This window comes from Gorilla gorilla, chromosome 7 (genome assembly GCF_029281585.2).
Source record: "Gorilla gorilla gorilla isolate KB3781 chromosome 7, NHGRI_mGorGor1-v2.1_pri, whole genome shotgun sequence".
NCBI classification, from domain to species: domain Eukaryota; kingdom Metazoa; phylum Chordata; class Mammalia; order Primates; family Hominidae; genus Gorilla; species Gorilla gorilla.
In genome coordinates, this window is record NC_073231.2 from 147,340,770 (window position 1) to 147,365,442 (window position 24,673).

Genomic DNA, 24,673 nt, shown 5'->3' on the forward strand with positions numbered 1-24,673 from the left:
GAAATGTGTTGTTTAATTTCCAAGGATTTGGAGTTTCTCCAGATATATTTTATTTTGGACTCTAATTTGTATTTTGATCAGAGAGTGTACTCTGTTTGATATCAGCTGTTTTAAATTTGTTGAAACTTGATATATGGCCCAGCATATGGTCTATCTTGGTGAATTTTTAAAAAAATTTAACATTTTTAATTTTTGTGGGTATATAGTACGTATATAAATTTGTGGGGTATATGGGATATTTTGCTACAGGTGTACAATGTGCAGTAATCACATTAGGGTAAATAAGGTATCCATCACTTCAAGCGTTTATGCTTTGTGTTACAAACAATCCAATTATACTCTTTTACTTTATTTTATTATTATTTTTTAAGACGGCGTCTCACTCTTTTGCCCAGGCTGGAGTGCAATGGCACGATCTCGGCTCATTGCAACCTCCATCTCCAGGGTTCAAGCAGTTCTCTGCCTCAGCTTCTCGAGTAGCTGGGACTACAGGTGCATGCCACCATGCCCAGCTAATTTTTGTACTTTTTAGTAGAGATGGGGTTTCGTCATGTTGGGCAGGCTGGCCTTGAACTCTTGACCTCAGGAGATCCGCCAGCCTCAGTCTCCCAAAGTGCTGGCATTACAGGCATGAGCCACTGTGCCCGGCCCTCTTTTAGTTATTTTATTTTATTTTGAGATGGAGTCTTGCTCTATTGCTCAGGCTGGAGTGCAGTGGCGTGGTCTTGGCTCACTGCAACCTCTGCTTCCTGGTTTCAAGTCATTCTCCCATATCAGCCCCCCGAGTAGCTGGGATTACAGGCATGTGCCATGACGCTGGGCTAATTTTGTATTTTTAGTAGAGATGGGATTTTGCCATATTGGCCAGGCTGGTCTCGAACTCCTGACCTCAAGTGATGGGCTCGTCTTGGCCTCCTAAAGTGCTGGGATTACAGGGGTGAGCCACCACACCCAGCCTCTTTCAGTTATTTTAAAATCTACAATTAACTAATGGACTATAGTCACCTTGATCTTATTCATCCTTCCTATTTTTTGTACCCATTAACCATCTCCATTTCCCCCCACACCCCCGGCGAATATTTTGTTTGCACTTTATTCGACGAATTTGGTTAATGTATTGTTCAAGTTTTCTCTATCCTCCGTAACTTTTTGTCTTTCTTGTTCTATTAATTGCTTGTGTTGCTGCTGGTGCTATTTCTACTGGATACCATTCCATTCCAAGTATTCTCCTGCCGCCACCGCTGCTGTTCCTGTCACTACCACTACAGCTCTTCCCATAGGACAATAATGATATTAGCGAGGGTTTCCTGCGTCACTGGCACGGTGCCTGATGCTTTCCACGGATTACCTTGTATACTCGTCATACCCACCATTTGAGTGAAGTGCTTGGATTCCCATTTGACAGATGAGGAAACTAAGGGACCAAGAGGTGAAGTGGGTCCCCCAGGTCACAGAGTGGTGATTGGTTGAATATGGGCTTGGATCCAGGGGGCGGGGGTCTCGTGTCCCTTCCCTCAGCTATGTCAGCCCCTCACTCACTCGGGTGTGTGTTCAGGGATGGGCCTGCACGGACTCTGTTTCTTGGCTGGGGCTTCCTCTGTTCACCCCAACCTGCTTCCTGCGTTCCGGGGTGACAGCTCTGGCTGAGTGCGTTGCGTATGTGCTCTGTGCCAGGCATGTGGAGACCAAGGTTTGAATCCCACCGCCTCAGTGACAGGCCCTGTGACTGTGGTCCCCTCCCGAATCCCAGTGCTGCAGTCCCCTTCCCAATCCCAGTGCTGCAGTGATCGGCCCTGTGACTGCGGTCCCCTTCCCAATCCCAGTGCTACAGTCCCCTTCCCAATCCCAGTGCTACAGTGACGGGCCCTGTGACTGTGGTCCCCTCCCCAATCCCAGTGCCGAAGTGACCGGCCCTGTGACTGCGGTCCCCTTCCCAATCCCAGTGCTGCAGTCCCCTTCCCAATCCCAGTGCTGCAGTGACGGGCCCTGTGACTGTGGTCCCCTTCCCAATCCCAGTGCTGCAGTGACTGGCCCTGTGACTGCAGTCCCCTCCCTAATCCCAGTGCCGAAGTGACTGGCCCTGTGACTGCAGTCCCCTCCCTTTTCCAGACTTGTGTGCTCATCTGCAGAGTAGGGGCCTCCCTCCTTCCCTCCCTCCTTCCCTCCCTGCTCCCTCTTGTTCCCCCGTCTTCCTCCCTCCCCCTCAATCCCCTCTTCTTGCCTCCTCCTCCTCCTTTCCCCCCTCCCTCTCATTCCTCCCTCCTTCCTCCCCGACATTCCCTCCTTCCTCCCATCCTCCCTGTCTCCCCACTACCCTCTCTTCTCCCTCCCCTCCCCTTCTCTCTCTCTCTGCCTTCCCTTCCTCCTCCCTCCTTCCCCCTACCCCTCCTCCCAGGCACCCATCCTGCTGCCTCTCCCCTGTTGCCCCCACAGAAGGCCTGGTGGCTGGGAGCTGGGCTCCTTCCCTACCTGGATCAGTTGCTCTTCCCAGCAGGCCTTGTCTTCCTGGCTGAAGAGCTCCTCTGTGGGAGGAGGGATGGGTCACAGGGCCCTGTCTAACACCCGTCTCTTCCAGCCTTTAGCGCTGGCCTGGGCTGATGCTGCTGGCCTCTGCCTGCCCTAGCTCTGTGGGGCGCGGGAGCTGGAGGGACGTGAGCTGGGCTTGGCTCTGGGTTCAGAGAGCTGGGGTGGGCTTGCGGCCCAGCTGCTCTTACTGTGTGGTCTCAGGCGGGCTGGGCTCCCTCTCTGGGCCTCAGGCTCACTCATGGTGAATGGAGGGGCGCTGCCAAGCATGGCCTCTCAAGAGTGGGAAAATAAGCCTTTGGGAGGGAGGCATTGTGAGAGTGGAGAGCTTTTCCGGAACTTTGGAACCTACCCCAGAGGGAAAGGCTGCTTTGGGGAGGGATCTGGCAGCCTCAGCAGTACCCCCAGGTGCAGAGGGACCTCCATGCAGCCTGCTAATCCTGGGGTGGGAGGTGCAAGGCCAAGCCGAGCAGGTCCTGCTTCGCCTCAGGTCTTAGCGTCTGACCTGGGCGCTGGGCCTGGGCCTCCCTGCAGGTCACAGGGCCTGCCACACCCCAACCCCACCCCTCACTGTGGCTGCTGACCAACTCTTCCTCAAGGCCCTTGGCAGAAGGAGTGTCCCTCCTCACCCTCCTACGCATCCCTCTAGATGTGGCCTATACTGGCCGCCTCCTCCAGGAAGCCCTCCTTGATGGCCCCAGGACAGCTGGTCCCTTTCCTCTCTGGGCTCCCCCAGCTGCCCTCAAGGCAGCCCTGCATCTCCCAGTGGGAAGCGCAACAGCATATGCTGTGAATGAATGAGTGAATGAATGAAGGCTGCCCCTCGCCTCTGTGTGGCTGGGGGCCTGGCACTAGGTAGGTGCTCAGTAAGTGTTCACTATTTTGTGTCAGCAACTCTCTGAATGTCCTTCTTCTGGGGTCCTCAGAGGCCCCACTGTCCAGGCCGGCACTTCTCGCAGCTTGGAGGCAGCGGCTATGTGGACGCAGGGCCCAGACACTGCGGGCTGTGACAGGCTGGGAGTGGCCCTGGTCGGCCATGCTGCCTCTCTGAGCTCCATCTCTTCACCTTCCAGGGGAGGAATGCCCACCTGCCTTGTGTGACCAAGGGAGGAGACAGATGCAGCAGCTGGCAGTGGAGTTGCCCGGCCATGTGCCAGCCTCACACCTGTCCTGGGCCACCTCCTGGGACCTCCTCTGTCATCCTGGCTCCGTCCAGGTCCAGCTGTTGCAATACTGACAGTAGGAGTGGGTGAGCCATCAGAGGGGCTGACACGGCTGGGCCTGGTGTCGCTCTTTCCAGGGAGATCCTGAGCATGGCCTGGGCCCTCTTAGGGGTGGTGGGCAATGGGGGTCCTCGGGGCAGCAGCCTGTTGCTGCCGGGCATGAAGCTACCTCATGGTGCACAAGTGACATGCAACCCTGTACCCTGCCCATGTGGACCCTCAGAGCCACCTCTTGGATCACTCTCCATGACCCACCCCACCCTGTCCGCAAACTGGCGCCCGACATACCGCTGGAGGACAGGACGCCCATCACGTAGAGGAGGCTTCTGTGTGGGAAGACGCCCATCAGGAGCTCCGTCTCCAGATGCTGCGCCACCGCCCGCCACGAGTGCCTGCAGATGGCCACCAGCACGTTGCTGGCCGCGTCCTGGTATATGTCTTCCAGCTCCTGGGGTGGGGTGGGAGCAGGCAGGGCGGGAGGTAGAGTAAGAGCGGCTTGTTACGAGACCTCGCGTCTTCACATGCCAGGGCTGGTTTGAGGGGCAGGACAGCGGCCACGGCCCATGTTTCTTTTAGTAGAAAACTGAGGCTGAGGGAGCCTGAGGCCTTCCTGGTCTGCGTTCATTGCCGGAACACCTCCTCCTCTTCCTCCCTACCTCTGAGCCCTTGCTTACGCTGTGTGCCTGCCTGCACCTCCACTCCCACTTAGAGCCTGCTCCAAGGCCTGGGTTCAGGGCACTGATCCTGAAACCTCCAGCCCACATCACATCTCCTCCTGAGCACCTGGCGGCTCAGGACAATGTCACATCTTTCACCATGAATTCAGAAGCAGAGGCTATGTTCCTGTCCAGGAGAGCCAGCTGCTCAAGGGCAGAGCCCTGCTGACTGGGTCCCTGGCCTCCCTGACCCTGGCCAAGCCCCCACTGTCCAGTGGAGGGGCATCTCCAGCAGGAAGGAACCACATGGGTCCCGGAGCCTGGCTCTGTGTGGTCACACCTGGGACCTTTCTCAACAAGCGTGTGGGTATCCCTTTAGATCTTGCTGCAATTTTGATTTCTACTCTTTTCTCAGTCTTCATGGGAGCCATAAGGCAGCTTCTGTGGCTCTGAGGCAGGTGAACAGGAGGCCTGCCTGCACTTGGGGGCGTCTGAAAGTGGGGGTGTCTGAGCCGTGCCATGCAGCTTGAATCATCACATGAAATAGATATATCATTTATAACTTATGGAAAGTATGGTTATGGGGGCTTCTTGTGAAGATGGTGATTGAATCTGATTTTGCTCTTTCAAAAAACCTACCTCAGCTGACACTACATTTAGGAGATTTTTTAAAAAGGACAATAGCAACCGCACTGTGGAAGCGGGAAGCAGGTAGGCAAGGGGCCTGAAGACCACGTGTAGGCTAGTGGAGCAGAGGCTGAGCGGCCAGCTCACCCACACGGCACTGTCCCCCACTATTTGAAGTTGGGGGGGTCTCTTGTCTCCCAACCTCTAGAACTGGTGGGGCAGTGGAGGGGGCTGAAACTAAAGGTGACGTGGTTTTAGAAGTAGTTGAGTCCGTAGATGTACCTCCCACACTCTGCACACGTGAAGGGAGCTGGCCCTCTCCCACCCCAGCAAGACTCTGGGGGCTCAGTCTCTGGAGGGGGCAGATGAGTGTCTCTACCCAGGGGTTACCAGGCCTGTAAACTCCAGGAATACTCACTTCCCAGGCCAGTCCTGGCATGACTGCCATGGGATGGGACCCTGACCTCTATGCAGGGCCCCTGGGTGAGCGTCTCCCTGGGACTCCTCAGAGTGTAGAAGGGAAGATGGAGAGATGCTGATGTAGCTGGGTGAAGGTGGCAGCAGTGGGCTCACCTGGTCACTCTACGGTGGAACCAAGGGCTCAGGTAGCCAGATGGAAGGGATACGTGACCACAAAGCGCGGTGGCTAATGCTGCACCCAGAGTGACTTCCACTCCTGCGGAATGGGCAGGGCAAAGACTCCACAAGCCCGAGCCCCCCAGCAGACATCAGGTCGCGTGTGAAGGATCACGGTTCAGAATGGCTCTGGATCCTCAACAGCCACGAGGGCCAGAGGACAATGGACAGTGGTTGCCAACCCACAGTCCAGTGTGAAATCAAATCCAGAGATTTCTGGAAATGCACGGGCTCAAAACCTTACTTCCCTTAAGCCCTACCCCAAGAAGCACCTCCAAGAAGCTGAAGTCTGTCTCCGGTTTAAGAAAGTAAATCGGGAAGGGGGATACTTAGGGTGTAGGAAACACAGTCCCCCACTGGAGCAGGGCAACAGGAGTGCAGGCCCAGGCCGGTCCTCGCTGACTCCAAGCTCTATGCTGGGCTGGAAGATTGTCTGAACTCGGCTGGTCCTGACCTAGCTAACAGAGTGCCTGATGACCCTCTGTGTCCCAGGTGGTGGGTAGGACCCACAGAAGTGTCCCTCTGTGTCCCAGGCAGCGGGTAGGACCCACAGAAGTGTCCCTCTGTGTCCCAGGGGGCGGGTAGGACCCACAGAAGTGTCGACTTACTCTGGGGGCTGGAGCGGGGCTGCGGTGTGTTCAGAAGCAGAAAATGTAGACCAGTCCTGGCCTCATTCATGCCAGACTCCATGCAGGGGCCCCTCCTCATGAAGCCCCAGGAGGGTCTTGTCCACCCTCAGGGAGGCTGAGGCCAGACCACACCCCTGAGTGTCCCGAAGCCCTTGCCTCCCCGGAGGAACCGCTCCCCGACCCCATCTCCCTAGGATCATCGATCTGTAAACTGCAGAGACGCCTGAAAGACTTCGCAGTGGTGAGTGTGACAAACACATGCATAAGATTCCAAAAGAAAGAGAAATGAGGTGGAAAAAAGAAATAGGTGGACAGGGCCCTTGCTTCCCATTTTGCTGTCTCTCACACCCAGGGTGGCCTCATTCACTTCTCTGGGGGAGCACAGGGGCATGTCCCACCTGCCACCCACCAGCTGGGCTGTGATTGCAGGCCAGTCCCTAAGGCTGTGGGCTCCAGCCTCCGCATCCGTAAATGGAGCCACAAACCCCTGTGTGGAGGATGTGTTGACCATGCTTGTAGGCCCTGTGCTGGCTGTTTGATGTCTGTTATTCCAAATAACCTCTCCTTGAGTTTGTTGAATCATAGGGCCAGGTGAGCAGCTGGAGCTGCTTACATCTTTTGGGGAGTATGGAAGTCCCATTACAATGCCCCCAACCTGCCTGTGTCCCCGTAGCTCCTAGGGGATGTCTCTACTTCATTACTTCCCACCACCATGGCCCTGAAGCCATGTTCAGATGGTCCCTCTGTCTGCTTCCTGACCCCCGCGTGGGACAGGCCTGTGTGGCCCCATGGGGTGTGCTGTGCCTCTTGCTTTGGGGGGAGCTTTGAGTATTAAAGACCTTTCAGTGGCCTTTGCCTCCTGCACAATCATGAATTAAGACTCGGCACCACACGGAGGGTAAATGGTGTCTACTCCTGCTTTGTGGGGCACCCTAGTGTGTGTGCGTATTGAGGTGTCCCTGGGGCTGCCCTGGCCTAGTCAATCTAAGCCACCTGCTCCCAAGTCTCCACTCTTGGAGTGGAGATTGTTGGCGGCTAGGGCTGGCTCTTGGACTGCAAGCTGCAGATGGGGTGGGGTGGGGTGGGTGGGGCAGTCCAGGTCCAGAACCCCAAGTCTCCATCAAGCAGGAACCCAGAAGGTGGAGGCCAAGGGCAGAGTTACAGCCTGCAGACTGGGTTAGACTCGCAGCAGGCCTTCCAGAGGCTGGGCTGCAGGCAGCTGCCATGCAGTGGTGAGGAAGGCGGTGCAGAGGGGAACCATAGCCTGCTTCAGGGAGAGACCTCCTTTGGGGAGAGGGCCCCCCAACTTACGAGCCCCTTGGCTTTAGACAAGCAATGCTCTCTTGAGCCTCACTTTCCTGAAATGGGAAAGTGAGATGGAAAAGTATGATTGTCCCGCTGAAGGGGCTAGGGGTAAGAACGTGAGTCACTGGATGGAAATTGCTTGGTAAGCCACAAGGCTGGGCATGCCCAGCATCACTTGGGTCCCTGGGGCAGCCGCTGGCATTCCCAGAACCCGTGGGGGGTTGGCCCACTTGCTGTGGGAGGGGAGGCCCACCGTGGCCTTGGTCATGTTCTCCAGAGCGAGCCGTGTGAAAGTTTTCTCCCAGGTTTCCTCCAGGATGTCACTGGCCCCGATGACCATCTCCAGGGTCTGGAACAGCCGGAACTTGTGCCTGCTGGAGATCTGTGGATGGCAGAGCAACGGTGGCTTGGGGACAGATCAGGTCAGATCGTGTGGGAGATGTGGGCGGGGGCGTGGATGGGGAGGGGTGTGAGAGGAGCCATTTCTCTCTGCCACTTCATGGTTCTATGACTCCAGGCAAATCCCTTGGCCTCCCTACGCCTTAGTTTCCCCACCTGTGAGGGTCAGGATCGCCACCTCATGAGCGCATTCCGAGGGTGGTCAATGCATGCGGGTCCACTTTTCTCCCTCCCCACTTGGCCCATTTGACATATGAGGAAATGGAGACTTGCCCCAAGCCATGTAGCTGTTCTAGGCAGGATCTAGGGTTTGAGCCCACCTTGGGGTCCCACCCTCCCCCTCTGCTCCCTGTGCCTGCCCCAGTGGCCCAAGCTGTCCCCACCTCTGGGTTGTCTATGAAGTAGTCGTGGATGGTTTCCATCACCAGCCTGGGGGAGCCATGAGCCATGTTCTTGATCTTCTTGATGATGTACTTCATGTGGAAGGGGTCGGCACTGTTCATGTCCTGCAGCATCTTGAAGCAGGTGGCTAAGGTTGGCAAGAAGGCATGTGTGAGCAGGCTGTGGGTAGCTCACATTGTGGCAGCAAGGCTTGGCAGGCAGGAGGGTGGGTCTGGGGATGGAAGGAGTGCTCTGAAAATGAGAACTGGGGAATGGATATATGAGAAGTCCAGGACATTCTGACTGTCCAGATGGACTTGCTGGGGTTCAACATAGGTAAGGAGCAGGAGTGCAGGTGCATGAGCACGTCCTCACTTGCCATTCATATTCCCATCCACCCATCATCCACTCATCCACCTGTCCATCCAGCCATCTGTCCATCCACCCACATGTTCCATCTGTCCATCCTTCCATCTACTAATCCACCTGCTCATCTATCTTTCCATTCATCTACCTGCCCATCTGCCCAACATCCATCTATTCACAAATTTATTCACCCACCCACCCACTCATGAATTCATCCCTCCATCCCCCCATCCATTCTTTTATCCTTTCACCATCCATCCAGCCATCCAGCATTCAATGGTGTTTGAATAAGGGAGCGGCCAGGCCTGGACTGTGGTTCCGAGGTGTGAAAGGAAAGGGAGGATAGCGGAGGGCGGGGTGTAGGGTGAGCTGGGGCATTATTTGGGCTTTGGATGGTGCCTCAGGAGGCATGAAGAGGCCAAGCCGGGTGTGCAGGGTTCTTTGCTGAAAGCTTCACTATGTCCACACCACTTGATACCCTCAAGATCCTGGAGTAGAGACTCCCTCTGGCCATCACCCTCAGGACTGCTTTTTGTGGAGGGACATGGTGGGATCTGCTGGAGCCTGACCCCATCTGGGCCGACCCGCCCCTGCCTGTCTGAGCCCAGGGCTGGCAGTCACCTGCACTGTAGGCTTCCGCCATGAACATCCTGTGCTCCTGTGGCATCAGTGTGGCCTGGCTGCTCTGCGACTTGTGAAGCAGGATGGTGGTGGGGTGTGACCATCTGTCCCTGCGGGCAGAGTCCTGGTGTACCTTCATGCAAGATGAGTCCTTCATGGATGTGGAGACAGGGAGGGAGATTCTGAAATGGAGGAGGGGCCCTGGGTGTTGGCATCTGAGTGTGTGTATATTTCTGCGTTAGTACAGGGGGTGCTGAGCGCAGCATTGACTTCCATCGGGCTCAGCTGCATCCTTCCATGTGTTTGTCCTTCCATTCAATGGACTGGCTGGGCCCTGGGAGGAGGGCAGGGGTCTCGAGGCCTCAGGGACACTGTTGAGTAGGCAGCATCACCTGTAGGCCTGGTGGGGCCTGGCCTCCCTGCAAGTGTCAGGTTCTGAGGTTGGGTTTGAGACAGACATGGCTGGTGGGACATGGCAGGGCTCAGGGTATGGTATCCCTAGCTCAGGCTCTTGATTTGAGAGAGCCAATCTCATTCCGATCACATGTGAGACTGCCTTGGTCACCCAGACATCTGGTGGAGTCTCCGAGGGGAGTGGGGGAGCTGCAGGAGCAGTGAGAGCAGAGCAAGGGAGGATGCAGGGGCCTCCAAGGAAGGCCTCCTCTCCTTCCTCTAAGGTGGCCTCTGCCTCCTCCTCCTCTTCTTCCTCCAAGCTGGTCTCTGCCTTCTCCTCCTCTCCTTCCTCCAAGCTGGCCTCTGCCTTCTCCTCCTCTCCTTCCTCCAAGCTGGCCTCTGCCTTTTCCTCCTCTCCTTCCTCTTCTCTTGCAAATGTGGGGAAAGCACTACCTCAGGCTGTGTTAGTGGCCACAAAGGGCCAAAAGAGACTGCGTCCTTCCTTTTGGGGATGCTGCCCAAGCCTTGTCCCCCATCACGAGTTCTGCCAGTGAGCCCCTGGGGCAGGAACAGGCTCCTGCTCCACCCACTTCCTGACCTTATTCATTTGTTCACTCCTGGTACCCACTTCCCAGGTGCCTACTATGGGTGGGACATGTTCTAGGCTCCTGGGATGCATCGATGAATGAGATAAAGTCAGCAAATCAAATCAGTGAATTCTGTGGTACATTAGAAGACAGTTCATCTCTCAATATTTTACCCATTCATTTGTCCCACCATGGGAGGGTTGCATGTCAGATCATGCCACTCAAAATCTACCCATATGCCTCCCATTTCACTCAGAGTAAAACCCAAAGTCCTGAAGATGACATAAGACACCGATGCTTCCATCCATGAGGGTGTAACAAGGACCAGCTTCACCCTCCTGCCTTAAACAACTCAAAAATTGGAAAAATATACAAAACCATGATTATCAGACATCAGACAACAGCAGCACAGGACAAAGATCCCTGAAAATGGAAAACCAGCACGGTGAGCCCAGCATGGCCACAGCCAGCTGCCTGGGAAGTTTCCAGTTTGCGGCGCAGGGAGAGGGAGCCTGATAAAGCCCAGTAGTCTCTCCGAGTGGAGGAAGTGGACGTGAAAGTCTTGGGGAGCCAAAGTGGCTGGAGTTTGCTGGGAAGAGTCACAGGAGAGAGCTGCAAAAGGAGGAGAGAGAGTTCTGGGGCTTTGCAGGGGATCCCCTGCATTCCCCGTCTTCATCTGAGCTCAGTACGTTTGGGAAAAGAACCACAAAGCTCCAAAAGGAGTAGAGGGAACAATCTTTGGAACTCACACAGAGCTAGGAAGAGTTCCTTTTCTCATCAGCAAGAATGGAAAACTTGGTAATTCACAGCGCATTAGGTAGAGTGCTAAAGGTATGACCTCAGTAATGGGGGAAAAAAATCTGCCCTAAACAACAATGCTTTGGCTCTTCCTACTAAAGCTTTAAAATCAAAGCCTCAAAGGAACCAAACTTTTCAAGTAATTTAATTGTGTTCAAGAACAAATCTGAAGAATATTTAAAAAGTACAGGAATATCCAGTACCCAACAAGGCAAAATTCACAATGTCTAGCATCCAATCAAAATTTGCTAGGCATGGAAAGAAGCAAAAAAATATGATCTACAATTAGGAGAAAAATCAATTAATTGAAACCAACACAGAAATGATATAATTAGTAGACAAGGACATTAAAACAATTATAACTATAAGGTTGGTGCAAAAGTAATTGCGACTTTTGCCATTACTGTCAATGATATATTTCTCATGTTCAACATGGTAGAGCAAAACATAAGCATGGTAAGGAGAGACATGGAAAATATAAAATGATGAAGAATACATTTCATACTATCAATACACTAGTTTAGCAGCAGATTAAACAATGTAGAAGCGAAGATGAGTGAACCTGGAGACACAGCAATAGAAACTATCCAAAAATAAAACATATAGAGAAAAAAGACTGGAAAAAATAAAACAGAGCATTTGTGAGCTGTGGGACAGCATCACATGGCATTTTGTATGTGGAATTTGCATCCCCACAGAAGGAAGGGGAAAGAAAACATATTTGAGGAAGTAATACCTCAAATACATTTTACAAATTTGATGAAAATTATAAATCCACAGATCCAGGAAACAACGAATTCCAAGCAAAAGAAATACAAAGAAAACTACATGAAGACACATTGAAATAATATTGCCCAAAGCCAATGATAAGAGCAAATCTTAAAAACAGCCATAGAAAAAAGACACATGAAAGGAACGAAAAATCAGAGCACAGTTCTTGTTGAAAACGGTACAAGCTGAGAGACAGTGAGCAACAATTTAGTGCCCTGAAAGAAAAAACAGAATGAAACAACAACCTGCCAAGTTGGAATTTCATACCTAGAGAAAATATCTTTAAAAACGGAAGGTGATATAGAAACACTTTTCATGTACACAAAAACCAGAAGAAGTTATCACCAGGAGTCCTGCACTACAAAAAATGTTTGAGATAGTCTTCCAGACAGAAGGAAAATGACTGTAACAGATGGAAATAGGAAACTACACAAAAGAATAACAAGCACCACAAATGGGAAAAATGTAGGTAAATAGAATTTGTTTATTTTTAAAATTTAAAGTAAAAATAATAATGCATTGTGGGTTTATAACAAATATAGAAGTAAAATGTATAACAATAATAGCACAAAAGCCAGGAGGGGGAAATGAAAACAAAATATTGGAAGGTGCTTATACTCTTAATTTTACTCGAAGCTATAATTTCACTTGAAGGTAGACCGAGATAAGCTAACATGTATATTAGAAACCCAAAAGCAGGCCGGGCACGGTGGCTCACGCCTGTGATCCCAGCACTTTGGGAGACCGAGGCGGGTGGATCACGAGGTCAGGAGATCGAGACCATCCTGGCTAACATGGTGAAACCCTGTCTCTACTAAAAATACAAAAAATTAGCCAGGCGAGGTGGCGGGTGCCTGTAGTCCCAGCTACTCGGGAGGCTGAGGCAGGAGAACGGCGTGAACCCCGGGGGGGCGGAGCCTGCAGAGAGCCGAGACTCCGTCTCAAAAAAAAAAAAAAAAAAAAAAGAAACCCAAAAGCAATGACTAAAACAACATAAGACAAAATATGTGTGGCTAACAAGTCCACAAAGGAGATAAGGTGGAGTCATAAAAAATACTCAATGCAAATAAAGGCAGAAGGAGACAAAAAAAAATGCATAAAAACAGATGAGACAAAGAGAAAACAAATTGCAAGATGGTAGACTAAAACCAAATCATAGCAAAAGTCATATTAAATATAAATGATTAAATCACCACAATCAAATAGCAGAGATTGTCAAATTGAATAAAAAAAGCAAGAGCCAAGTGTACACTGCCTATACAAAATTCACTTGAAATATAGTAGCTACGAATCAATCAAAAGTAAAAGGATGGAAAACGATATATCATGCTAACACAAATATTAAAAAAACTGTGTGGTTATGTTAATATCAGACAAAGTATATTTTAGAGTAAATAATATAAAAGGGATAAAGAGAATCAGTTGATTAGTCAAGGAGATACAAGAATCTTAAATGTTCATGCATCTAGTCACAGAACTTCAAAACACATAAAGCAAAGAAGTTAGAGCTAGAAGGAAAAATAGACAAGTCAACAATCTTAGTTGAAAATGTCAACATCCATCTATTGATAATTGATAAAATAAGTTGACAGGTAATCAGTAAGAATATAAAAGGCTCAATTATTAACCAACATAACTGAATTGACATTTATAGAACTCTAACCACAAAAGAATAAACTTTATTTTCAAATACACATGGTACACTTACCAAGGCAGACTATATTCTGTGCCATAAAAAGTCTTAGCAAATTGGAAAGGATTCAGATCCAACAAAGCATGATCTCTTACCACATGGAATTAAATTGGAAATCAATAACAGAAAGATAGATGGAAAATACCTAAGTATAAGGAAACTAAATAACATACTTTTAAATAATCCATCGGTAAAGAAGAAATAAAAGGTAATGAAAGTAAAAGGCATGTTGAACAAAACAAAAATGAAAGCACAGCATATAAAAATCCCTGGGGTGCAGCATTAAAACACCTGTATTAGAAAAGAATGAAGGTCTGAAATCAGATTATAACTGAATAAACTAGGAAAAACCAGCAAATTAAACTCAAGAAAAAAAGAGCAAAAATCAATGAAATAGAAAATAACAAAAAATAGAAAAAATCAATGAAACCAGTAGGTTTTTTGAAAAGATGAAAACATTGATAAACCACTAGCAGGATTTATTAGGGCAAAAAAGTAAAAACACAGATTATTAACATCAGTAAGAGTGGGTACATCATTACAGGTTCTACAGACATTAAAAGAATGATGAAGGGATAGTCTGAATAACTTTATGCCAATAAATTTGGTGACATAGATGGAATGGACACATTTCTTAGAGTCATAAAATACCAAAGCTTACTCAAGAATGAAATAACAAGAATAACCCAAATTATGAAAATTGAATGTGTAGTTGAAAACTTTCCCATAAAGAAAATTTTAGGCTGAATTGGCTTCATTCTTGAATTCTATCAAGTGTTTAAGGAAGAAATAATACCAATACTACAAACTCTTCCAGAAAATTGAAGAGGAGGGAACACTTCCCAACCCTTCCATGAGGCAAAACCTGACACCAAAACCAGATAAAGATATTGGAAATAAAGAAAACTACAGCCTAATATCTTCCATGAACAGACACAAACTTTCTTAATAAAACAATTTAAAGTATACGGAAATGCTTATCCATCATCTCCTAGGGGGGCTTATCCTGGGAATACCAGGCTAATTGAATATTTGAAAAATCAGTCGATGTAATTCACTAGATTGACTAAGGAAAGAAAATACAATGATCTCAATAGATGCAGAGAAACATTTGGTAAAACCCAACATCTATTCAAAAATAAACATAGGAATTAAGAAAAATTCCTCAACCTGATAAAGAGTATCTATAAAAATCCTACAGCTAACATCACACTTTATGGTGAAAGGCTGAATATTTTTCCACATGACTGGGAATGAGGCAAGAAGTCTGCTCTTACCTCTCTCATTCAACATTAGACTGTGGACTTAATCAATGTAAGAAGTCAACAAAAAGGAATAAAAGTCATACCGCCTGGGAAAGAAGAAACAAACTATTTTTATTTGTAGAAGGCATTATTATACAAGTGGGAAATTCCAAATCTACAGAAAAGCCTACTAGAACTAAAAAATAAGTTCAGCAAATTTGCAAATTGTAAGGTCAATAAACAAAAATTATTCATATTTATGCATACTGGCAATGAACAATTGGGAATTGAAATAAAAAAGGTACCATGTACACTAGCACCAAAAATCATGAGTTATTTCGGCATAAACCTAACCAATAATTGCAAGGTCTGTATACTGTAAACTACAAAATATTGATGAAATAAATCAAGAAGATAAATAGATACACCATGTTCATGGATTGGAAGACTCAATATTGTTCAGATATTAATTTTCTCTAACTTTTTCTAAATATTCAATACAATTTCAATAAAAACCCCAGCAAGAATTTTTTTGGTAGTAACCAACAAGCTGTTTCTAAAATTTATATGGAAAGGTAAAGAAACTAGGATAGTCAAAAAGATTTTGTAGAAGAACAAAATTGGAGGACCATTACCAATGTCAAGACTTATTGTCAAGCTATAGTAATCAAGGCAATGTAATATTGATAAAAGCACATAAATATGAATATGTGTAACAGAACATGGATTCCGGAAAAAGCCCACACATATAAGGTCAATTGATTATTTTTGTTTTGTTTTGTTTAGAGATAGGGTCTCACTCTGTTGCTCAGGCTGGAGTACAGTGGTGTGGTCATAGCTCACTGCAGTCTCAAACTTCTGGGCTCAAGCAATTCTCCTGCCTCAGCCTCCTGAGTAGTTGGGACTATAGATGCATGCCACTGTGCCTGGCTTCAACTGATTTTTGATAAGTGTGCAAGAGCAACTCTATTAAAAAAGCATTAACAGATGGTGCTGCAATAATTGAACAGACACATGCAAAAAATAACCCCTAATCCATACCTCACACCATATGTAAAAATTTACTCAAAAAGATCATAGACCTAAAAGTAAGACCTAAACTTCTAAAACTTTCAGAAGAAAATATAGGAGGAAATCTTTATGATCTTGGGTAAGACAAAGATTTCTTAGATGTGACAACAAAAGCACTATATAAAAGAATAAATGATAAATTTGATTTCATAAAAATTAAAAACTTCTGCTTTTTGAAAGATACGTGAAACACGTTGGAATCAAAATGGAGTCACTGTGTTAAAACTCTGATAAATGGGGCTGGAGGAAGCCTTAAAGGATGGTTCTCATGCACAAATGCCTGACTGCAAGAACGATCACAAAAGACTCTGCAAAACCCACAACCTTGCACAAAGGCCAATTGCAACCTTACACACACACACAAATACTTCTGTGAGGTCATCTACCCAGAAAACTGTCTTTCCAACCTAGGACTCAGCCCAGCCTTGTTATTGACCCTTGTAGCCAAGAATTATTATTTCAGAACAACTTATGTAATCAATCATTTTAATTTTGCCTTTAAAAACTTACCCTTGCCCCAGCCTTGAATAGGCATGTGGTTTACTATGGCACACGTATTACTATTGCAATGCCCATTCCTGAATAAATATCATTTTCTTTTAGAGATCCCCTCTGTCTTTATTTTATTTTTGTTTTCTAGAGAGAGTCTTGATCTGTTGCCTAGGCTGGAGTGCAGTGGCACAATCATAGCTCACTCACTGTAGCCTCAAACTCCTGGGCTCAAGAGATCATCCTGCCTCAGCCTCCCAAGTAGCTAGGACTACAGATGCATGCCACCATGTCTGCCTATTTTTTTTTTTTTTATTATAGAGGCAGATTGTCTCTATATTGCTCAGGCTGGTCTTGAACTCCTGGGCTCAAATGATCCTCCTGCTTCCGCCTCCCAAAGTGCTGGGATTACAGGCATGAGCCACTGCACCTGGTCCCCCTCTCTTTTATTTAGATTAAGGGATATGCATTAAAAAATGATAAGCTGCAGACTTGGAGGCAGTATTTGCAAATCACATATCTGATAAAGGACTATCTCCAGAATATAGAAAGAACTCTCAAAACAAAACAAAGCAAAGCGCAAGTGGCCTAAGGAAACACAGGCAGGAGACTGGGACAAGGCATCAGAGGAGGCAGACAGATGGCAAAGAAGCACCTGAAAAGCACTCAACATTTCTCACGAGGGAAACCAACTAACACCACAGTGGGCTATCACTACACATCTACTGAAATGGCTAAAATCAGAGACACTGGAAATACCAAGTGCTGGTGAGGTTGCAGAATAGCTCTGAGCTTCCATACATTGCTGGTGGGAATGCACAGTGGCACAGCCCTCTTGGAAGATAGCCTGGTATTTGCTAATAAAGTCGAATGTACACTTACCAAATGGCTCAGCTACCCGCTCCTAGGCATTCGCTCAAGCGAAATGACTACTGACTAAAATATATACACAAACATTTATACTGGCTTTATTTATGATATCTCCACATGGAAATAATCCAAATGTCCCTCACCCTGGGAATGTATAAACAAACCATGTCACATTCACAGTAATGCTACTCAGCAACAAAAGAGGTGAATCACTGATAAACACAAAAACATGGATGCTCCAGGAGGGAAACCAGACTCCAAAAGATACATGTGGTGTCATTTCACTTTTATGACATTCTGAAAAAGGTGAAACTACAGACAGAGAGCAGGTCAGTGGTTCCCAGGGGCTGGGAGTTGGAGAGAGTGGGAGGGAGTGTCTGGGAAATGGAGCTGTCTGGGCGTCATGTACCCACCGCCATATTTTGTTTGTGATGGTGACTCCATGACTATATACATTTGTCTAAATTTGAGAGCTATACACTAAAAATAGTGAATTCTATCGTCTGTAAATCATACTGTAATCGAAAAGAAAAAAGACACATAAGAACAAAAATGGTCTCTCTGCCCTTGTTTCCTTCTGCTCTCCCTTGCTTATTCCACCCAGGTGGTGGGGTGCTCCCACCACCGGGTGCACATCTACTTCTGGACCTTTGTGTGGCCACTCCTTCTGTCTGGGGAACACCGTTCCTTCAGATGGCTGTCTGGCTCAGTCCCTCACCGGATTTTAGTCTTTGCTCAGTTGTCACCTTCTTGAAGAACTGATTTAAATCCTCACCCCACACTTCCCCCTCCCCACCCTCTCTTTTTTCCATGTCACTTTTTGCCCTGTAACATCATATCGTTTACTTTCCTGCTTCTGGTCTCACTGGCAGGTCTCCCTACCTGGAATGTAAGGCATGAGGGCAGGGTCTTTATCTCTTTTGTTCCCAGCAGCATCCCCGACACCTAGAACACCTGGTCCATGTAGCAGGTGCTCAGCAAATACTGAATGAATACAGAATGAATGGAGAGCTTCATAGCAGGTGATGTATCCAGAGCCACCACCGGCCCGTCCTGACCCTGGACATGGCATTGTGACAGCCCTCCCACCTCTCCAGGATCCAGTCTGTCCCCTGTAATCATCACACCAGATCCAGCTTCCCAAATGCCTTCTGGTGGACCCTGTGAGGCTCTGCTTCCCTGGCCCCTCTGCCCAGAGCATGTCTCCTTCTCCTCCTTTCTTTCTGTCCCTTTGCCAGGGCTGTAGGAGGATACCCACCAGGCTTCTCCATCCCATAACTGCAGCAGAGGGTTGGAGTTGCCTGAGAAGCTGCATTTCTGCACATCTGAGCTTTGCTGTCTGAAGAGCTCTAGAGCCTCCGTCCTAGATATCACGTGTTCTGACATCTCTTGGCATCTCAGGGCCAGGGCAGCTCTGGGGAGGCCCTCAGACCCTGCTCTCTTGACCTTGAGAGGTCAAGACACAGTTTACCCCTTCTGGAAGCCGCCTCCTTCCTGTAGCCTCTCAGAAAACTAGCCAGTTCCCTGATCCTGGAAAGGGTGACCTTCCAGACAAACCTGGCTGGGGCCCACTCTGGGAGTGGGAGTGAGGATCCTGTTGGAGCTAGAGCCCGGCTTCCCCCAGGCACAGCAGTGGCCACAGCATGGGCTGCAGGCACCAGCGAGGCCTGTACCTTGCCCCTCCAAACCCACATCGCAGCCCCTGTGGCTTCCAGAGTTAAATGCATTTTTAAAAATAGAAAAACGATGTGAACACACTATTAGCAAACATCTGCAGAGGAGTACTCTTGGCTTAGCAGCAACAGAAGCTATGGCAGAGGAGGGAGGCCTGACAACATTCAAATGCGGACTGCGAGAGCCGGAAATACCTGAGTTCACAGGCAGGTACCAAGACAGTCCTGGAACAGCCACCGTAGGCAGCGTGGATTGCAACCGGGAATCCTGCTCTGAACCCATGGCTTGGCTGTGGGCCCCAGCCCTGGTGGACGAGTGTCTGGACAGCAGAACCTGCTCTGAGTCCCCATAGAGGGGGCGGGCAGGGCTCTGGGCTGGGGGCCAGACAGCTCTGACCTGCGTATCGGACACAGGAAGGTAGAGATGCCCTTTGTGTCTTTCCAGGTTCCTGGGACACTGGGGTTCCCTGGGGACCCTGGAAGGCTGTGGAGGAACCTTCTTTTATTCATGTCCCTTAAATCTCTGCAGAAACACTGGCTGTGGTATCATCTCAATTCTGCTGAATAGAAGCCGAGGCTCAGAGAAGCAGGTGGACGGTCTGTCCATCTATTCACTGACCCGTTCACACAGCCTGCAGGCACTGTTGGCAACACAGGCCATGGTCCCTCTGGCCCTCACACAGGTGCAGGCTATGTGGGCAAGGCCCTCACTCCAGTTTAAGCTTCCGCCCTCTTGACCTCCTCTCCTCCAACCTGATCCGCACTCCAACCCCTGCAGGCTGCTCCTGGGGGCAGGACCCTCCTTCCTCAGCACAGGGGCCCCTGGATGGCCTGCAAGGAGGCTCCCCTGACAGATGAGGAGGCTGAGTACCGGTAGGGGTGGGTCAGGGGGTCCCTGCTGGGGTTGAGCTGACCTGGAGTTTTGGGACACGGCTGACCACACTCTACCCGTCGGGGTGCGGCTGTGTGGCCTTTCAGAACACTGCCTGTCCATGGTTGGGGTGCAGTGCAGACCCACAGGAACCTACCACTAACTCTGGCCTGACGCCTGTGGGCAGGCCCTGTCTCCGGCACTGGCCCTCCCCAGCCCTGGCAGGCCTGACCTCACCCCTGAGGTCACAATGGTTCCAGTGTCCACAGCATCCTTTCTAGGGTCTGTCTGTGTTGTGGGGACAGCAGGCGTGCATGTGTGCCTGTGTTTGTGGGTGCGTGCTCAGACGTGGGTCCTCAAGGGGTCCCGGGCCTGCCCCTTCCTTCTCTGGGCCTCAGTTGTCTCCTGGGAGACCCGTGGATGATCCGGCTTGGGCCATTTGTTTGCTAAGTCCAGGTCCCTGTGCGGGTGGCAGGTCCCGGGGCTGGAGCTGTGACTTCCCCTCTGGGTCTGAGTGTGAGCACCTGCGATGCGCTGGGCTCCCCTCTGGGCGTGAGTGTGAGCACCTGCGATGTGCTGGGCTCCCGTCTGGGTGCGGGTGCTTGCCGCTTCTGGGATCCTCTCCAGCCGAAGGAACCAGGAGCGGGGACAGCCTGGGAGCTCAGCCTGTGGGGCTGGGCAGGCTGCCCCGAATCAAATCCAGCCCCCTCTCTGCTGACCGCGTGCCCGGGTCGCCGTGCCTCGCTGTGCACTCCTCCCCATCTGTAAGACTGGAGCAGGACCGAGGGTCAGAGCGGCCGCTGTGGGCCTGGCCCTGCTCACCGCCCTGGGATTGGGGTGGAGCTCAGAGAGGGCCAGGAGCCAGCGGCTGGTCGCACAGCAATCAGTGGTGGAAATAAGCCTCAATCTCAGGTCCCCAGACCCAAGTCTAGGGTGAGGACGAGGCCCCTGGACCAGTGGCATCCCCTCCCTCCCCGCCGCCTGCTCCGCGACCCGGCCCCCGCGCGGCCGGCAGATGGCGCTGCGGGCCCAGGTAGGACTCGCGCGGCAGGAGGGCAGCGGCCTGGACCTGTGAGAGGCACACGTGCCACCCAGCCCACGCGCCCTCCCCGCCGCACCCTCCCTCCAGCCAGGGACCCGCAGAAAGGGCGTCATGGATAGGGGTGCCTGGCATCCCACCGTCTTAGGCCTGGGGCTGCGGGCACTACCCACTGGGGGCAGTGAAGCCGGAGGGCGCCACGTGGGTCCCACCAACCAAGACTTTGCCTAGGCCGTTCCGCCTCCTGCTGTTCGCCTGCAATGAGGAAGGGGCCAGACTCAAGGGCCGGGCAGCCCCCTGGCCTCCCAGGCTCCTTCTCTGTGTCCCTGCCCAACTCCCCGGGGTTCCTAGGCTGCAGCCAGGTTTGAGGCTTTGTGCAGTGCCTTCCTCCTGGAATGCGCCCTGCCCCCCACTTTCCTAGAGAAACTCATTTTTGCCCTTTCCTATTTGTCCTTGGAGACCTCTGCCCAGGCCACCTCCTCGGGGAAGCCACCCTGATTTCTTTGGGCTCCCATAGCATTTATTCTCTAGGCGGTTTGTTCAACCTTGCTGGGCTTGACTGGGCGGCAGGATGGTGGGGGCTGTGGTTTGACTGGAGGTGACAGGAGGGGCCAGGTGGACACCCATACCCCTCGTCCAGCTGGGTCCCACCACCAGCTCCCCTGGCTGCTGCCCCAAGGCCTGACTCTGTGAATTTCCCTTCCCAGGAGACAGTGGCCCTGTTTGACCAGTGGACACCCCCACAGAAGACGTAAACATAAGACCTGAAGCTGTAAAACTCCTAGAGGGAAACAGGGGAAATGCTGTTTGACATGGGTCTTGGCAATGATTTTTTGGATATGAAGCCAAAAGCACAGGCGAAAAAGCAAAAATAGACAAGTGGGACTACACCAAACTCAAAAGCTTCTGCACAGCAAAGGAAACAACAAAATGAAAAGGCAGCCTACGGAATGGGAGGGAATATTTGCAAACCCTCTCTCTGATAAGGGGTTAACATCCAAGATATATAAGGAACTGCCGTCACTCAACAGCAGAAAACCAAATCAGCCAATTAAAAAGTGGGCAATGGATTTGAATTGACATTTATCCAAAGAAGACAAATAATCAACCGGTATATAAAAAGGCGCCCGACATCACTTATCACCAGGACATGCAAATCAAAGCCACAGTGAGACCGACTTGCACCTGTTAGGATGGCTGGCATCAAAAAGACAAGATGGCAAGTGTTGGCTGGGGTGTGGAGAAAGGGAGCCCTTGTACCCTGTTGGTGGGAATGTAAAATGGTGCAACCAATATAGGAAACAGCATGGAGGTTCCTCGGAAAACTAAAGATAGACCTGCCATCTGATCCAGCAATCCCTCTACTGGGTTACAGCCAAAGGAAATGGCACCAGGATCTTGAAGATAGAGCTGCACTCCCGTGATCGCTATGGCTTTGTTGAGGATAGCCAAGATACGGAAACGACCGCAGTGTCTGTGGTCAGATGAATGAAGAAAGAAAATGTGGTATAGACCCATGATGGAATATTAACCTTTAAAAAGGAGGAAACCTGCCATATATGACAACGTGAATAAACCTGGAGGATTTTATGCCAAGTGCAATAAAGCCAGACCCAGAAAGGCCAATGCTGCTTGATTCTGCTTCTACATGGAATCTAAAATAGTCAAAGTCGGAAGCAGAGAGTAAAATGGTGGTTCCCAGGGCGGGTCGGGGAAAGGGGAAAGGAGGCATTGCTGCTGAATGGGGATAAAGTTTCAGTGAGGATAAGTTGCAGAAGTCTGCCGTGCTACATTGCACCCATAGTTAACGAAACTGCACTGCACACTTAAATGTTTGTTAAGTGCGTAGATCTCATGTTAAGTGTTCTTACCACAGAAAAACAAAAACACCCACCACAAACAACCACCACTGAGCACACCCGACCCAGCCTCTAGTGGCAGCGCTGGGATCCCCAAGGGGGGCTGCAGGGCCTCAAGGTTGGCCCTCCCCTAGCAGCTGCAGCCTGGCGGGGCTCTGGGCTCTTGCTGGGGCTCTGTGCTCCCGGCTGAGGGAGTCCCTGTCCTCTCTGAGCCTCGCTGCCCTCAGGTGCACAGCAGGGATGGACTGAGGCCCCTCCAGGGGGGCAGAGACAGTGCCCACCTCCTGGCCCTGGGTGGTCCCCATCCTGCAGATGGTTGATTTCCTATGCCAAGATTGCCTAGGGAGGGTCCCACTGGCAGCTCTGGGGTCCACAGGGTGGGGCAGCCCCGGTCAGCAGCAGGCCCGGGTCCCCAAGCTGGGATACTGCCCAGGGGCTCTTCCTCGCCTTCCAGGGCTCCCCTCCTCCTCCACACCCCCTCCTACGCTTTCACAGAAAAAAGAGTGGAGAAAAGGCAAAAGAAAGAGGTTTTCTCCTCCGCTTTCTGAAAATGAGATTTTAAAAATAACTCCCAGCGGGGGGAGCGCTGGGAGGGGCCTTTCTGGGGAGGCCAGCCAAGCCTGCTCTCCCTCCTCCATCGGCAGCCACCCCCCAGGGCCTTTCTGGGGAGGCCAGCCGAGCCTGCTCTCCCTCCTCCGAGCCTGCTCTCCCTCCTCCGAGCCTGCTCTCCCTCCTCTGGGCCTGCTCTCCCTCCTCCATCCGCAGCCACCCCCCGGGGCCTGGGTCTGCATGCCTCCACCTAGAGGCTTCTTCTGCCGGGCCCCCTTCTCTGTCCCTCAGGAAGGCGGGGCCTTCCTGACCTGCTGGAGGAGGCAGCAAAGGCCAGTGTGTAGCAGGGGGGCTGCTGGGGGGACGGGGTGATGCTGATGGTGGAGGAATGTATGTCAGGCCATGGCCCCAGGCAGGAGAAGGGGGCTGGCTCCTACAAGTCCCCTGCGTCTCCTCTGTCTTGCCGGTGCCCTCGGCCTCCTCTCGGCTCACTGCTCACCAGCCACAGGCCTCCTGGGCTGATGTTTCATGGTCCTCAGGGGCTGGGGCTTTTCCTGCCACAGGGCCTTTGCACACGCTGCTCCTAAGGCCCACCTACCCCCTGCTTCAGCATCATTCCCTGAAAGGCCATCTCAGATCACAGAATGGACACAGAGTGTCCCCCCGACCTCGACATTGTCAGAGCTCCCTGCAAATTTCCCTTTCACAGTGGCATTTCCTTCTGGGTTTCTCTCTGTTGCCCTCCCAGCTTACAGTAGAGAGGCACCAGAGGGTGGGCTGGGCACAGATGCTCTTGCTCCCTCACCCCACACTTAGGCTCTCGTCATTCCTATTATTCACCTGCCATCACCTGTGTTTCTCTCTGGGGGGATTTCTGGCCACTGCTGAAGCTACCAGGGAATCCAGCTTTCCTGGGAGCAGCCCTTGACCCATGATTTGGGGGCGGGGACAGACGGCTCAGCCCTACCCCTCCGATGGGGTGACCCAGTGGGATCAAGCCCCGGTGGCTTCCAGGATGCTGAGTGCTTGACTACGCCAATCCGGCTTCCCACCTTCTGAGTCTCTCTTCCTCCCCCACCCCACAGTGTTTCCTGGGATCACATCCCAAGAACATGCCTGCCCTGAGTTGCTGCCTTGGGGTCTGCGTGGTAGGCAGAAGAAATGCCCCAAAAATGTCAATGCTCTCATGCCTGGCACCTGGACTTATTAGTTTTTATGGCAAAAAAGGGCTTTGTAGCTGGATGAAATTAAGAATCTTTAGGGACATTATTATCCAGGTGGCCCCCAGTGCAATCATGTCTGGCCTTACAAGAGGGAGGCAGAGGCAGGTTTGACTACAGAAAGAAAGGAGGCCGTGTGGCCCCAGAGGCAGAGGTTGGAGGGAGGCGGCCACCAGCTTC

At 50.7% G+C, this 24,673-nt stretch overlaps 1 protein-coding gene and 1 long non-coding RNA gene across 2 annotated transcripts in view; one reads left to right on the forward strand and one right to left on the reverse strand.

The window, feature by feature from the left end:
* LOC101134497 (maestro heat-like repeat family member 5) overlaps positions 1-19,949 on the reverse strand; it is a 72,153-nt gene extending 52,204 nt beyond the window's left edge. The window contains 6 exon segments of the mRNA XM_019032685.4: positions 2,470-2,522; positions 4,035-4,194; positions 7,853-7,981; positions 8,382-8,527; positions 9,367-9,548; positions 19,870-19,949. Of these exon segments, the coding sequence (XP_018888230.4) occupies positions 2,470-2,522; positions 4,035-4,194; positions 7,853-7,981; positions 8,382-8,527; positions 9,367-9,548; positions 19,870-19,949 (750 nt within the window).
* Positions 19,950-20,095: 146 nt separating this feature from the next.
* On the forward strand, positions 20,096-22,491 carry LOC129523968 (uncharacterized). Its single transcript, XR_008667602.2, has 2 exons — positions 20,096-20,160; positions 21,573-22,491. It is a non-coding gene; the product is annotated as an uncharacterized lncRNA (long non-coding RNA).
* The last annotated feature ends 2,182 nt before the right edge of the window (positions 22,492-24,673 follow it).